Here is a 15767-nt window from a genome sequence, read left to right on the forward strand (position 1 = left end):
CTAGACAGAAGAGAAGTCACATGAAGTGCACCCTTCTCCATGATTTAGAAGACTTAGAGAGAGGAAGGGTTTCGTAGAAGTTTATATACAATTCAAGAATATCAAAGCGGTAAAAGCATTTAGCACATTAGGCTCAAATATGGAGGAAAATTAGGTAACAGATAAAGCCAATCATAACAGCTATTCTAAGCTCGAATTCTTGAACCCTGAACCAGAGATTCTGGGTTCGATCCCCAGCAGAGTCGCCAGGGCTGTCACACCTCCTATTTACTACACCCGAGGGTATATATAAGGAGTTTTTCCAATTAAAGTGGCATTATTTGAAATGGGATTATTTATTTATTTTATTCAGAGTCACCACTTGGGATGATTTGTTTTCTGGTGTCCCAAGTCACCGGTTTATTTTAAAATCCCAAATCGAGGAAATTCAACTTTCCTTTTGAAGTCTGCGAACCAGAAATTCTAAGTAAGGAATTCTGTTAACCCGGGAGAAGGTGTTAGACATTCCCGATTTCCGTGGTTCTAGCACGGTCGCTTAAACCATTATAATTGGCCTATTATTTGATTTTAATACATGTTTTAGACTATGGTATAATTTTAAATTATCAATCACTTTAATTAATTTTAAAGAAGATTTAACGTCGTCTAAAACATGCCTTTGGACCGGGCCACATGAAATGCACCCGCAATCCGAAACACATTTTATTCAATGTTATTAAGATTTGGATTTGGGTCACATGAAATGCGCACCCGAATTTAAGAAGGTAATATTATTAAAATAACGCGCCTAAAGCATATATGAGTTGTTAACTTTGCGAGGGACATGGAAATTTGCTAAATGGCTCGCCTCGGATTCTAAAGATTAAAATCGATTAAGTGAGGGCCATCATGCTTCGACTAATTAACGAAATCTAAATCATTATGCACTAAAGAGTTGGGATTTTTAACCTTTTTTTTTTAAATCTAATGTTCATACTAGCCTAAACAGAAACTTTCGCGTTAAAGAAAATGACAGATCTGATTGTTAACTGGCTCATGCCATCTTCAGCAAATGAAAAGGAAATTTGAAACAAGCAGGCCCGATATGATGAAGCATGCAACTCCGTTTTAAGTGGCCTCATGATCCAAAGCCCAAAGAATAGCCCAATCTTTTGAGAACTAAGGCCTGAGGAAGACCAGACTCTAGGTCGAGTCTCTAGGCGCATAAATGGCAGCTGAAATCAGAAATATTGACATGGTACCAGCAGAGCATTCAATAACAATCAATCATGCTAGAATCAACCTTCAACTAATTTCAAATGTGCTTAAAACCTCTGTTCAATACCTATAATTGACAAATAGAATTGTATGGGACTCTCCAATGAACAAATGCAAATCTAAACATCAATCTTAAACTAAATATGTTTTAAAAAAAGCACATCATAAATAAGTCAATGCACAGCTTCACTCTTAAAGTAACTTGAACCATTTTACTTTTCTTTTAAGCATGACTTCTATTGATTACTACTTATGAAACATTCAGTTACCCATTGCATGAATGCAATGCTATTGAAATACAACGAAATATGCTGTAATAACCAGATGCATTACATAGCAGGAAGAGACCTAATAGAATCTGCAAGATCTAACATGGTCGAATGCACAATCTAACTACTGATGTGACCAAACTAGTTATTCATCGAGTTTTCCAGAATAATGCCAGATAAACAACATCTAGCTACAAGATATTTGATAGAAAATTGATTTCCCATCAAGTACAATTAATACAACACAACTAATTAAATATCAAATTAAAAGAAAAACTACAAAAATTCGATGCTGAAAATTAAATAATGCAAGAAATGAGTTATTTTTGTGATTTTTCTATTTTTGTAAAACACTAATTTACCAATTAATCTAAAAATGTAAAATTAAATCTTAAATGCAATGCGTGATATTTTGGTATTTTTCATGATCTAAATAAAACTTAAACGTGCACAAAATTGCAAACAATAAATAAAATTCTACAAAATTCTTAAAATGGTAAATAATTAACAAAATCTATTTTCTTGGGATTTTGTAGGAGTATTTTATATAGGGCAAAAATCACGTGCTCACAGCTGCCCCTCTTTGCTCAGAGACACGAAGGGTTTTCGGGCAAAGATAAAATGAGCAATCACGAGGGATTTTTGCCCGTTTGACACTCCATGAGAAGCATTTTTGAAAAGAATCTGATCGAACCTTGTCTCAAAGGTTGTTTACATATCCTTGGCTATAAAGAAATCAGGTCAGTGTAATTTTGGAAGTTTTGGTAGCTGGGACTACCGGGAGCTATGATTTTACTCTTGTTGTTGCTACTGCTTGCTGACCCCCTTATTACACCAAAAGGAAAATCAAAAGCTAAGCTAGATAAACCTATCAACTACGAGTTACAAGATTCCTATCTATAAATCTCTTGAAGCTTGATCTTGAGTCTTGAATAGGCCTTGCTGCAGACTTCGATCTGAATCTTGATGCTCGTCAGCTGTAACTGTTGGTTTATTCTTCAGCTTTAGATCGAGGCGGAACATGAGAAGCTTGTGACTTTAATCATATCTTGAGCAGTCTGCATCCTTCTCTGTTTCAACCTTTGAGTTCACTTCTTTATTTTTGTTCTTTTTCTTCTTTTATTTGTTCTGGATTAAGACTCATTCTTTTGGTCATCTCGAATCCTGCGCCTCGAGGTCAAGCCTGCTCGGACATCAAAACAGACAAACGAACGAAATTTTCTGCCCCAATTTTTCACTAGGAAAATTTCGTGAGTTATTTGTAACCAAAACCTACATTATTTCTCTATTAAAAACAATAAATTAAGAATGGAGCTCTATATCTAAAAGCATCAACTCAGGGATTGGAGCCCTAATGTTGGCAAAAGGAAACTAGGGAATGGAGGCCCTATGTCTAAAAAGGCTCAATTTAGGGATTAGAGCCCTAAATGTTGGTAATTGGCGACTAGGGAATGGAGGCCCTATGTCTAAAAAGCATTAACTCAGGGATTGGAGCCCTAATATTGGTAAAAAAAGGCGACTAGGGAGTGGAGGCCCTATGTCTAAATCTCAACTCAGGGATTGGAGCCCTAATGTTGGTAAAAGGCATAAAAGATTGAGATTAGGGATTCTGAACTATCATTTTGTTCGGATTTTCTTCTTTCCTTCTCTTTTTTTTCATTTTCCTTTTCATTTCTTTTATTTCAATAAAATGCAGGAAAGAATTTTGGAGGAAATCTTCCCTTTTGGATTGATTATTTCTGCGAAGCTGTTTCTAGCGTTTGTGCAGCTTTTCCTTTGGCTGCACCTGCTTTTGCATGGTTGCCTTGGGTTGCACCTGTTTCAATTTTAAACAAAGAACAATTGTTAGTTTGAAACGATGGTTGGTTTTGTGGCCTTGATTGTCTCAATCACTCGATCTCGGCCCGAACCTTTGTTGGGAACCTCTGCTGCTTAGTGGTTTTCTGAAGATTGATCTATCTTTCAAACCGAGGGACTCAACTTTTAAGATTTCATGACGGCTTACCCACGTGGGGCTTCGACCCTTTCACTTTATTCCGCCTTTAGGCTTTTGCCTTTGGCTTTCTTTTCCTTTTCAATAACTTTGATTTCAAAGCATCAGCCATCATGGCCAGTCGGGATCGACTTGATGCACCCGCTGAGGCTGGGTGCTTTTCTTTAGCTTTTGTTAGGCAGAACCCTGTAAAGCCGGTCCTGCCACCTTTTCTTTGTATTAGTTTTGGAACAGATTAGACTGAAAGGGATTCAAGGAAAAGTAAATAAATGACAAGAAAATGAATTTAAGGAGAAGTGTCCCTTTCGGGGAGGAAAGAAGGACTTATCTGGGGTGCATGCAGACTTCAAAAGACATGACATGCTTCTTGGACTGGATACCCAATCCGCATAACTATCCAACTTCTCACATACCCATTGCGACCCATGTTTTTAAACCGAGAAACCTTGCCAGGACTCTTTCAATACCAATTGGTGAGGGGTTTCTTCTTTTCGATCGACGACACCCTTTTCGGGTTTTCGCCAATCAACCTCTCTCATTTCTCTTCTCATCGTCACCTTATAGAGCTCTTTACAAGTTTTCACTAACAAGACTCTCTCATTTTTCATTTCTCTGCTTACCATCGCCTCATGGTGCCCGTGTGGGTTTTCACCAATAAGACTCTCTCATTTTATTTCTCTCGTTTGATTGCATCGGATCCAAACAACTGTGTTCTCTGATTTTGAAAACCTTTCGTCGATTGATCAGAAGGACTTGAACAAGGTTTGGGGTAAAAGAATTTGGATTGAATTACAACTTTGTAACCATTCAAGCGGGATCATCGCCGAACCATTATAAAATTTGCCCCAGTTTTACTTTTTGGGGAACTTTGAATTTTTATTTTGGTGTGAATGAACCCTAGAGTGAGGCTACCTACATATCCTTTCGGAATCAAGTCAGATGTAGTTCAGGAAAATATTTTGCTTTTGTTGTTGTTGTTGTTGTTATTTTTTTTTCCCGAGTTCCAAAGAGGGTAATGAAAGAAAAGTAACTGGCTCAAAGGGTTAGCAAAAGGACTGAAGTGTTTGGGGTAGCGAGAATGAAAGCATTCGTCATCCCAATTAGATAGTGCTATTGCTGCAGAAGGACTAGACATAGTACCTTTTACCGCATCTGCGTTCACAGCTGCCTCGGGATCATTTCCTTTAATATCTCCCAAGTACAATGCTCCTCTGGGCAATATCCTTTTGATGATGTATGGGCCTTTCCAATTGGGAGCAAATTTCCTTTTTGCTTCCTGATGATGGGGAAGAATACGCCTTAGAACGAGTTGCCCCACTTCAAAATTTCTAGGCCGCACTTTCTTGTTGTAGGCACGGGCCATTCTTTGTTGATACAACTGCCCGTGGCATACTGCGGCCATTCGCTTCTCATCAATCAGGATTAACTGCTCCAGGCGGGCTTTGACCCACTCACTGTCTTCAATTTTAGCTTTCACAATAATCCGGAGAGAAGGGATTTAAACTTTCGCGTGTATTATGGCTTCAGTGCCGTAAACCAAAAGGTACGGGGTTGCTCCGACCGACGTGCGCATAGTAGTGTGATACCCCAACAATGCAAAAGGCAACTTTTCATGCCACTACCTGGAACTTTGAATCATCTTTCTCAAAATCTTTTTGATGTTCTTATTTGCTGCTTCAACGACACCGTTGGCTTTGGGACGATAAGGAGTAAAGTTCCGATGTGTTATCTTGAACTGTTCGCATATCTCCCTCATCAAATACAATTCAAAATTGCAGCATTATCCGTAATAATAGTTGCAGGAATACCAAAATGGTAGATGATGTTAGAGTGCACGAAGTCTACCACAACTTTCTTGGTGACATATTTGAGAGTAATTGCTTCAATCCATTTAGTAAAATAGTCGATGCCGACCAATATGAATCTATGCCCTTTCGAGGCTTTTGGCTTGATTGGCCCAATGACGTCCATGCCCAGGCGACGAATGGCCAAGGTGCTGACATGGGATGCAGTTCTGTGGGCGGCGCATGAATCAAATCCCCGTATACCTGACACTGATGACATTTCCGAACAAAACTAAAATAGTTTTTTCCATGGTCATCCAATAATATCCCGCGCGGAGGATTTTCTTTGACAAAATATACCCGTTCATGTGGGGTCCGCAAACTCCTGCGTGTACTTCATACATGATTCTTCCAGCCTCTTTGGTGTCAACAAATCTTAACAAGTTGAGGTCCGGGGTCCTTTTGTACAAGACATCACCACTCAAAAAGAAACCACTTGCATGCCGTCTAATGGTTCTCTTTTGGTCCCCACTGGCTTGCTCGGGGTATTCTTTGGTTTTCAAAAATCTTTTGATGTCATGATACCATGGCTGAACATTTGGCTCTTCCTCAACGGTATTACAGTAGCCATGCCTTTCCCTGATTTGGATTTCCAAGGGATCAATATGGGCATTGCCTGGGTATGGCAGCATAGAGGCCAAAGTAGCAAGCGCATCGGCCAGTTCGTTATGGCAACGGGGGATGTACCTGAACTCTATTAACTTGAATCGCTTGCCAAGATCTTCCACATGTTGTCTATAAGGAATAAGCTTGACTTCTCGAGTTTCCCATTCTCCTTGAGCTTGTCGGATAATCAGATCTGAGTCTCCCATGATTAACAACTCTTCGACATCTTTGTCGATTGCCATGTTCATACCCATAATGCAGGCTTCATACTCGGTGGTGTTGTTTGTGCAAAAAAAACTGAAGTCGGGCTGTGGCCGGATAATGCTGGCCGGTGGGTGAGATCAAGATCGCCCCAATTCCAACACCTTTTGCGCTTACTGCCCCATCAAAGAACATTTTCCAAGCATGGGTGTCTTCAGATATTGCCTCAACTGAATTTACCTCTTCATCTGAGAAGTAAGTGCTCAAAGGTTGGTATTCATCATCAACCGGGTTCTCAGCCAAATGATCTGCTAACGCCTGGGCTTTCATTGCCGTGCGAGTGACGTAGACTATGTCAAATTCCGTGAGCAAGATCTGCCACTTTGCTAATCTACCCGTGGGCATTGGCTTCTGAAATATGTATTTTAAAGGATCCAACCTGGTTATGAGGTAAGTGGTGTAAGCTTGCAAATAATGCCTCAGCTTCTGAGTGACCCAAGTTAAAGCGCAACAAGTTCTCTCCAATAAAGTGTACTTGACTTCATAACTGGTGAACTTCTTGCTCAGATAGTAAATGGTCTGCTCTTTCTTTCTGGTCACATCATGTTGCCCGAGGACACAACCGAAAGAATTTTCCAAGACTATCAGATACAAGAACAGAGGCCACCCTGGCTCAGGTGGGACCAATACCGGCGGATTCGACAGATATTCTTTGATTTTATCAAAAGCCTCTTGGCACTCATTTGTCCATTTGATTGCCGCATCTTTCTTCAGCAATTTGAATATGGGTTCACACGTGGATGTTAACTGAGAAATGAATCGGCTGATGTAGTTCAATCTTCCCAACAAAATCATAACATCTTTCTTGGTTCTTGGAGTAGGCAAATCTCGAATTGATTTTATCTTTGCCGGGTCCAACTCGATGCCCCTCCGACTGACTATGAATCCCAAAAGTTTGTCGGATGGTACCCCGAATGCACAATTGGCCGGGTTCAGCTTCAAATCATATTTGCGCAACCGCTCAAAAAAATTTCTCAAGTCCCGAACGTGGTCGTCCTGAGTTTTGGATTTGATGATTACATTGTCCACATACACCTCTATCTCTTGGTGCATCATATTATGAAAAATGGTAGTCATGGATCTCATGTAGGTGGCCCCGGTGTTCTTCAGACCAAATGGCATGACTCTGTAACAGTATGTACCCCAAGGTATGGTAAAAGCTGTCTTTTCTGCATCTTCTTCATCCATCAACACCCGGTGATATCCTACGTAACAATCCACGAAGGACTGTATCTCATGTTTGGCGCAGTTATCAACAAGGATGTGGATGTTCGGCAAAGGGAAGTTATCTTTGGGACTTGCCTTGTCTAAATCTCTGTAATCCACACACACTCGAATTTTCCCGTCCTTCTTTGGAACTGGAAATACATTGGCTAACCATGTGGTGTATCGAACCACTTGGATCACCCCCGCTTTCAACTGTTTGTGATCTCTTCTTTAATCTTGTCACTGATATCGGTTTTAAACTTTCTTTGCTTTTGCTGGACAGGGGGACAATGGGGGTAAGTTGGCAACTTATGAACCACCAAATCAACACTTAGTCCTGGCATGTCATCGTATGACCAAGCAAACACATCTTTGAACTCAAATAAAAGTTGGATCAATGCGTCCCGGGTTTTCTCATTTGTGTGAATGCTTATCTTGGTTTCCCTGACTTCTTCAGAAGTACCCAAATTAACTGGCTCAGTATCATTTAAGTTCGACTTAGGTTTATTCTCACACTATTCCAATTCTCGATTTATTTCCCTAAAAGCCTCTTCTTCATTATATTCCAGTTCTTGGTTCATTACTTCACAGTTAGACAACGTGTTTGGATCTGGGCATGAAGTCCGCAAGTATGTCATATTGTTTAAAGCCGCATTATTAGAACGGAAAGAAGAAATAAAAGAGAAAAATAACCAAATCAGAAAGAATAAAGAAAGATGAACGATGAAATATTGATTTCATTTCATTGAATTTGAAGATAACAGGGTTTACATTGGAAATTAAAAGACAGGAAACTAAAGAAAACATCAGATTTATGTCGTGGAATAACTCGTGATGCAGAAAAAGTGGTAGGACAGGTCTACCGGGACTCCCACCTGATTGGGAATAGCGTAACCTTCCAATTTCGCAGTTTGGCATTAGGTCCTATATACAGCACCTCAGTGGTGCTTGAGCCTTCCCCTGGTTGAACCATGTGGGCTTCATGTAGTATCTTCCTCATGGCCCCACAGATTTCTTCAATTTCTTCGGTCGTAAAGGCCTTATCCTCCTCTTCCTCATTGTATTTTGGCTTGACAAATGTTCTGTGTAGATGCGGCACCGGCTGAGGCAAGACCCAACCATCATTCTTCCTATCATCTGCCCATCTTACATCAGCTGGAGTAGGCTGGAAGCCTACCCCAAAGAACTTCTCACTGGCAGTCGGGGTGATAGGTTCAGCTATTCTTTGCAACGATTTCCTAAGCCCTTTCCCAGGTTTATAGCTATGCCTGATCATTTCTTTGGCCCCCATGATTGATGCATTATAAAGGAAGGGTTGAGGACAAGGTTTTCCTTCTTCGTACTAATCAGCGACCACGATTTCAAAGGCCTAATAGACTATGTGCTCACTTCCTTCTCTTGCTTCAAGACATGGGACTGACGGGTCCCGATAAATCGATTGCTCATCTTCCCCATGAACCATAATCTCCTGATCCTCATGTTCGAACTTCACCATCTGGTGGAGAGTAGAAGGCACAGCCCCCGCTGCGTGAATCCACGACCTTCCCAAGAGAAAATTGTAGGACGTGTCCATGTCCAGAACCTGGAAGGTTACTTCAAAGTCTATTGAGACGATGGTCAGAATCAGATCAATCTCTCCAATTGTGTCCCTTTTGATACAATCGAAGGCACGTACACAAACGTTGTTGGGTCGGATTCTCTCGGTACCAATTTCCATACGTTGCAAAGTTGAGAGTGGGCAAATGTCTACCCCAGAGCCTCCGTCCAACATAACCATTTTCACATAGTACCCTTCGCATTTGACTATCAGGTGAAGCGCTTTGTTATGTGCGGCCCCTTGTAAGGGCAAGTCATTTTTGCTGAAGGAGATTTGGTTAATTGCGAAAAATCTTTCGCCCATTCTCTCCAACTGCTCTACAGAAGTCTCAATAGGTATATATGCTCATTAAGGGTCTTGATCAACACCTTTTGATATTCGGTGGAATTCATCAACAGAGATAAAAAGGAGACTTGTGCGGGAAATTTTCAAAGCTGGTCGATCACCTCATAATCCACCATTTTCATCTTTTGAAAGAAGGCATCCGCTTCTTCGGCACTTACGGTCTTCTTAGATGTGAAGCAATTTCTAGTGGCATTGTTCACCTCTTCCAGATTGAAATACTTTTCAGCGGGGTTATTTCCTTGAACTTCTCCCGAGATTTTTTTGCCTTTATAAGTCACCACTGATTTGTTGTAATTCCAGGGCACATCAGTAGGATCCGTCATGGGCTTTTGTGGTGTGCGGCTAATAACCATGGGCTCACTCAGCCTTGGTAGATTAATTGGCCCCCGCATCACATAAGCTCATTTAGGCACATATATTTGGGTTGTCTTATTTAGTTCGAATCTCCTGGGAGGACTCAAAGCCATTTGCTTTTCTTGGCGGCCTCGAGGGACATAGAGAACATCATCTTTGGGAGGCATTGCCCCAATTTCCACTTCAACTTTCTTTTCTGACTTTGGAGGGGTGGTTTTGTTCTTTTCCTCCCCCTTGTCTTGCTTCGGGGTAGCTTTTGGTTTCCTTTCTACATCAGCGATGGCAATGATGGCCTTCAATGCAAGGTCAAATTTCTTGTCCTCACAAATCATTCCGATTACCGGCCTGTTGTTGTAGGCCGGCAGCGGGTTGTTAGTCACGTTGGGAATATCTTCATCCCTTAGCACTATCTTCCTTTGTTCTATCAAGTTTTCCACGACTCTCTTTAGAGTCCAACAGTCATCTGTGTCGTGCCCTTCTGCACTTGAGTGATAGGCGCATCGGGTACCGGCTCTGTAACAGGCTTTGAGTGATAGGCGCATTGAGTGATAGACCCATTTGAACAAGTTTTGGTAACAGTGGAGTAGGGTTCGCCAATTGGTGTAAAATTTGGCCTCTTGGGTGGTTCATGAGGGTGGAAATTATTTTGTGGAGGCCAGGGGTTGTAGTGGTTTTGGTAAGGAGGCTGGTTTCTAGGAAATAGAGCTTGGTTCCGGTTGGCTTGTTATTGTGGCCGGATATAAGGTTGAGCATTCATGACCGGGTATGGCTGAGGAGCATAGGCTACGTCTTGGTGGGGGTAGTAGTGTTGCAGGATCTTTTCGGAGAAAAAGGATCTGGGAGTACGGTGTTTTCTTGCATCCGACGCTACCATGGATGTTTCTTCCTTTTTCTTGCCCTTCGCCACTCCTCCAAACCCACCCTGAATGGCTTAGGAGGTAGCTCTGATAGCGGATTGGCTTAGAATTCGACCCGTTTTCAAACCATTTTCCACCATTTCGCCAATCTTGATAGCTTCAGCGAACAGTTTACCCATTGAGGACATCATATCTTGGAAGTAGTCAGCCTCCTGAGCTTGGAGGAAACTGTGACCATTTCAATCTCATCCATTGGAGGCTTTACCCTAGAGGCCTGTTCACGCCATTTAATTGCGTACTCTTGGAAGCTTTCCGAGAATTTCTTCTTCAAGTTTTTCAATGAGTTCCTATCTGGAGCGATATCAATGTTGTATTGGAACTGCCTGACGAAATCTCTAGCCAGGTCATCCCAGATGTGCCAGCGAGACATATCTTAGTACATGTACCACTCAGATGCGATACCGACCAGACTTTCTCCGAAATAGGCCATGAGGAGTTCTTCCTTCCCACCGGCTCCTTGCAGCTGGTTGCAATATCTCTTGAGATGAGCAATAGGATCACCGTGTCCATCATACTTCTCAAATTTTGGGGTTTTGAATCCCAATGGTAGATTCACATGAGGGAATATACATAAGTCGGCATAGGATACACTTTTTTGTCCACTCAAGCCCTGTATGCTTTTGAGACTCTGTTCCATACTCCTCATCTTCTTCGCAATCTCTTCTAGCTCAGGAGTTTTGGTGATCTTTTCTTGCCCCACAGTGAGTTCGTATCGGGGTGGTTGAGAGTAAGTATAAGTGGGAAACTGAGGAGGTTCCATTGGAAACGTGGATGTTTGGAAGGTGAAAGCTGAGGGGTCAAAACCAGGCCTTCCAGTATAGGCTGTGTCGTGGTCGAGCAAGGTGGAGCGGTGAAGATATTTGAGGCTGCGCCGGACATTAACACCTGGGGGCGAACCTCAGAAGGTGTTCCCACAAAATGGGCCGAAATAGTTGGGTGTCCTAGTGGTGTGTTTGGGTAGTTTATGGGGATGTTGGAGGTCCTACTTGCCCTGGGAAAAAGCTCGGGAAATCCAGGGATTGTACTTGGTGGTTCTCTTCTGTTTGCCCAGGCGTCCCACATTTCCATCATGCGGAGATGTAGTAGCCTGTTTTCCTCGGGAACTGTCGATTCTGAAGTTGGGATGCCCAAGATCAGACTCTCATCCGCAATAGGAACTGTTGGCAGAGTCATTTCTGAAGATATTTCAATACTTCCCTTCTACCTCGTGAAGTATGGATGGGAAGCCAGACTACCACAAAACCAACCACCTTTCTATAAAACCTGGGCTGGATGTAACATCAGCAAATGGTTAGTTTGGAACAAATAATAGACAGGTAATCGCACATTGGGGGTATGATGCACCTATACAGTTAAATGTATTTCTACATGTTTTGCAACGGTTGCATGCTTCATTCCGGTTTTTCTTTTTCTTTCCCATTTTCTTATCTCCACTCCCACTCTTTTTATTTTTATTTTTTTATAGTCGAATCCTATGGATATTGCCTACATATCATGACCCCGCATAAATCAGACCGGGCGTAGTTCTGGGGATAATAAATAACAAAATATTTTGGGATTTCAATTTTTTCATAAAAAGAAAATGCTTTGATTACAATGACTCAAAACTAACAGACTTAAAAAGGAAACCAACAGACTCTAATAGCAAGATAACAATATAGACTCAAGAACAGACTAACAGACTCTGACAGAAAGAAAATACAGACTCGGAAATAAACTGACAGACTCCAGCAGAAACAGACTCAAGTGAAAATCAGGAATACATTAATACTCCTTGGGCCCACGGGACATCATTCGGCCTCGCCGCGGGTCTATATGCGAGATCCCCTTGCAGCTGCTCTAAATCACTCATTATCTGGCGAACGAAAGTCATCACTACAGCGAAAAAGGTGGTACGAGTCATGTCCTCGCACGCTTGGCACTTTACGGTAATGTAGTCAGCAATGGCTCTGATCCTCTCTCGGATTCTGCCCTTTTCCTGAAGCAATTGCCCTATATGCTGATTCCTGGCTTCTAATACCTGAGTGCCATGATGGTTTTGATTTTGCAATTGTTGCATTTCTTCCTCCATCTGAGCCATCAAAGCATAACAATGTTCCCAATCAGCTTTAAAGTCCTTGGCCTGCTTGGCCGCCTCATTATCAAGGGTAGTTAACTTTCTCTTCAGATTGGTGATCGTTCTTTCATATTTTCTTTTCATTTGATGCACAAACTATACCCGCCCTTCTGCGTTCTTTGCCAATTGGGCCCCGACTTTTGCTAGGCTGGCTTCAGACTTTTCTAGGTCATCTTGACACTCATGTGCTTTCTTTCTCAGACTGCTTATAAGCTTTTCGTCCGCTCGGCTTCTTTCTGGGTTTCTAGTAGTTATTCTCATTTTCTGGATTTCAGCTTTGAGGGCTTCGTTTTCCTGAGTTAGCTTTTTCTTTTCCCCTTCATCTGCGACAGCCTAGATACTGTTGCCAAACTTGAGGTCCCTGATTTGTCCCTCTAATTTACTTATTTTGGCCCTATAGCTTTCTTATTTTGCCAACCAACCCCACTGCTCTTGTGAGTCGTTGGTGAATTGCTGAACATGAGCTCTCTTAGCAGGTCTCTCCGGAATCTGGAACCTTTTACCGAACCAAATAGTGTACTTGGGGTCTACTTCACCTCTAGCTAGATCCCGCACCATAGTCTTAGGTTCATGAAATCTACATTCATTCCACACCTGGCGAATTCTCCCTTCTGGAAATACGGCTTTTGGGCCTAATTCAATGACATGTTTACTCAACTCTTCGTCATGGGGAACGGTTTGAAATCTTCCCAATTGGCGGAAAACCCTGTGGGGGCATACGACTGGATGCTCCGGATGCCTATCAGGAGGAGATACCACAATTCAACTGACATGTATACTGCTTCGGTGACAGGAAGCCATCCGAATGCCCACTCAATTTCATCAGAGGTCAAAGAGCTCAAATGTGCAAGCCAAGCTTCAGTACCCTCGGGGAATTCAATACCCACTACTCGGCTTTCAAATTCTTCAATGCAACTCAAACCGGTCATACCATAATTCATATACCCAACCCGGTGGCAGAGATGTTCCTGCATCCATAATTGTAGTAACAGATTGCAGCCCTGGAAGAACTTTCCCCCTTCCCGACAGATAGTCAAGGCTTGGTAGATTTCAGATAAGATCAAGGGAACCATAGTGTTGTTGGCTTTCTTGATTGCAACATCGATCATTCCTAGAGATCCACCTCTATATTACCATCTTTTCGCGGACAAACTACAACACCCACAAAGGCTACTATAAAAGCTAAACCCCGCCTTGCCTCCCATTTATCTTTATTCCCGGCATGGGTCAGACCAATGTTCGGCTCTTCAAAACCTCGGGGGTTACCATAGCGCTGGTACAAGAATTAGAGAGTGCAAAAACCTTCGGATAAATTTCCATTCTGGATATCCCGACTAATACTCAACAAATCCAGAAATCTGTGGGGAGATACCGATCTTGGGGACACTGGATATCGACTTCTAAGGTTTCCATTAAGGCTAGCATAACCTACAACTTCCTCCAGCGTGGATGTGAGCTCAAAGTCAGAGAACCGGAACACATTGCGAGTTGGGTCCCAAAAAGGTACTAATGCTTCAATTATGTCCAACCTTGGCTTGATGTTCAATAGTCCGATGAGACCTCCCAGAACCTTTACCACGGTTTCTCTACTGCCTTTTCCTAGATCATTCTACCACATGTGGAGCTGTAAGGGGATCTCTTTAAGGACTGTGAAGGGTTCAATTTCATTTGTGCTCATCCTGCACATTTATTAAGGTGATTTAATTACTTATTTTGACCCCAAAAAAATAATACCATTTTTTCAAAATTTCCCTTCAAAAATAAAACCCGATTTTTGCTGATACGACCTTTCATCACTTTGGGGAAGAAGATTTTAAGGTTGTGCCTGCTAACCGGTCGAAAAATAAAAAAATGAACAAAAGTGGTTGTTCTTACAAAAACAGCCTTTCGATGCCCTTTTGGGGACATTCGGCTTATTTTAAACAAGAATGACATCACCCTGCTTATTTGTCACAAAAATAAAATTTTGTTGTTTTTGGGCTATTTTTGCAAAAAGGAAGTTGGACCCCATGGGAGTTGCCTGCGTATCCCACATCCGGTGAGAATCAAACTGGCGTAGTTCGGCCTGATTTGACAAAATGAAAACCAATTAATTTTAAAGATAAAACTTTCTTTTTTTCTTTTTTTTCCAAAATTTTGGCAGAGTTTCGGTATATTTTGGACACTGATTTTTCAAAACAAGTAGCTACCTCTCTGAGCCTTCACACTGTTATTTTCTTTTCCCAATTTCTTCTATTATCCACAAGCCGGTCAACATGCAAATCCGAAACAAATAAATGCACAAGTAGCACGTAGGATGCATCAGGATGGTCTTTTCATTTCGGGTACGCTTGTCCTAGACAGACCCAACCCCTATGTTGAGTCTCCGAAGTCAAATGTACGTGATGCAAACAAACGTTCCTACTAGGGATCCGGCATGAGGTTTTATTATACTAGGTTTAAAACCTGGGTTTATTGTTCTAGACCTGGCTTACCCGAGCGGACAACTCGAGCCGAGGGGGCAGCGTACCGGGAATACAGAAGCTTCACCGGCTTAGCAACTTATCCGAACCTCGTTCTAAAATGGGATAAGACTCTAGACAGAAGAGAAGTCACACGAAGTGCACCCTTCTCCATGATTTAGAAGACTCAGAGAGAGGCAGGGTTTCGTAGCATTTTATATACAATTCAAGAATATCAAAGCGGTAAAAGCATTTAGCACATTAGGCTCGAACATGTAGGAAAATTAGGTAACAGATAAAGCCAATCATAACAGCTATTCTAATCTCGAATTCTTGAACCCAGAACAAGAGATTCTGGGTTCGATCTCCAGCAGAGTCGCCAGAGCTGTCACACCTCCTATTTACTACACCCGAGGGTATATATAAAGAGTTTTTCCAATTAAAGTGGCATTATTTGAAATGTGATTATTTATTTATTTTATTCAGAGTCGCCACTTGGGATGGTTTGTTTTCTGGTGTCCCAAGTCACCGGTTTATTTTAAAATCCCAAATCGAGGAAAT

General features: G+C 41.8%; 2 protein-coding genes across 2 annotated transcripts; both read right to left on the minus strand.

Annotated features, from left to right (window-relative positions):
• Positions 1-3279: 3279 nt before the first annotated feature.
• Positions 3280-6211, minus strand: LOC138871735 (uncharacterized). Its single transcript, XM_070149633.1, has 3 exons — positions 5889-6211; positions 3705-3759; positions 3280-3342 (listed from the first exon to the last, which is right to left on the minus strand). Exons 1-3 carry the CDS (start codon positions 6209-6211, stop codon positions 3280-3282), a joined length of 441 nt encoding a protein of 146 aa, XP_070005734.1.
• A 2594-nt stretch (positions 6212-8805) lies between these two features.
• LOC138871736 (uncharacterized) lies at positions 8806-9213 on the minus strand. Its single transcript, XM_070149634.1, has one exon. The coding sequence runs from the start codon at positions 9211-9213 to the stop codon at positions 8806-8808; it is 408 nt and encodes a 135-aa protein (XP_070005735.1).
• Positions 9214-15767: the final 6554 nt, after the last annotated feature.

The sequence above is a fragment of the Nicotiana sylvestris genome, chromosome 6, assembly GCF_000393655.2.
Source record: "Nicotiana sylvestris chromosome 6, ASM39365v2, whole genome shotgun sequence".
NCBI lineage: Eukaryota > Viridiplantae > Streptophyta > Magnoliopsida > Solanales > Solanaceae > Nicotiana > Nicotiana sylvestris.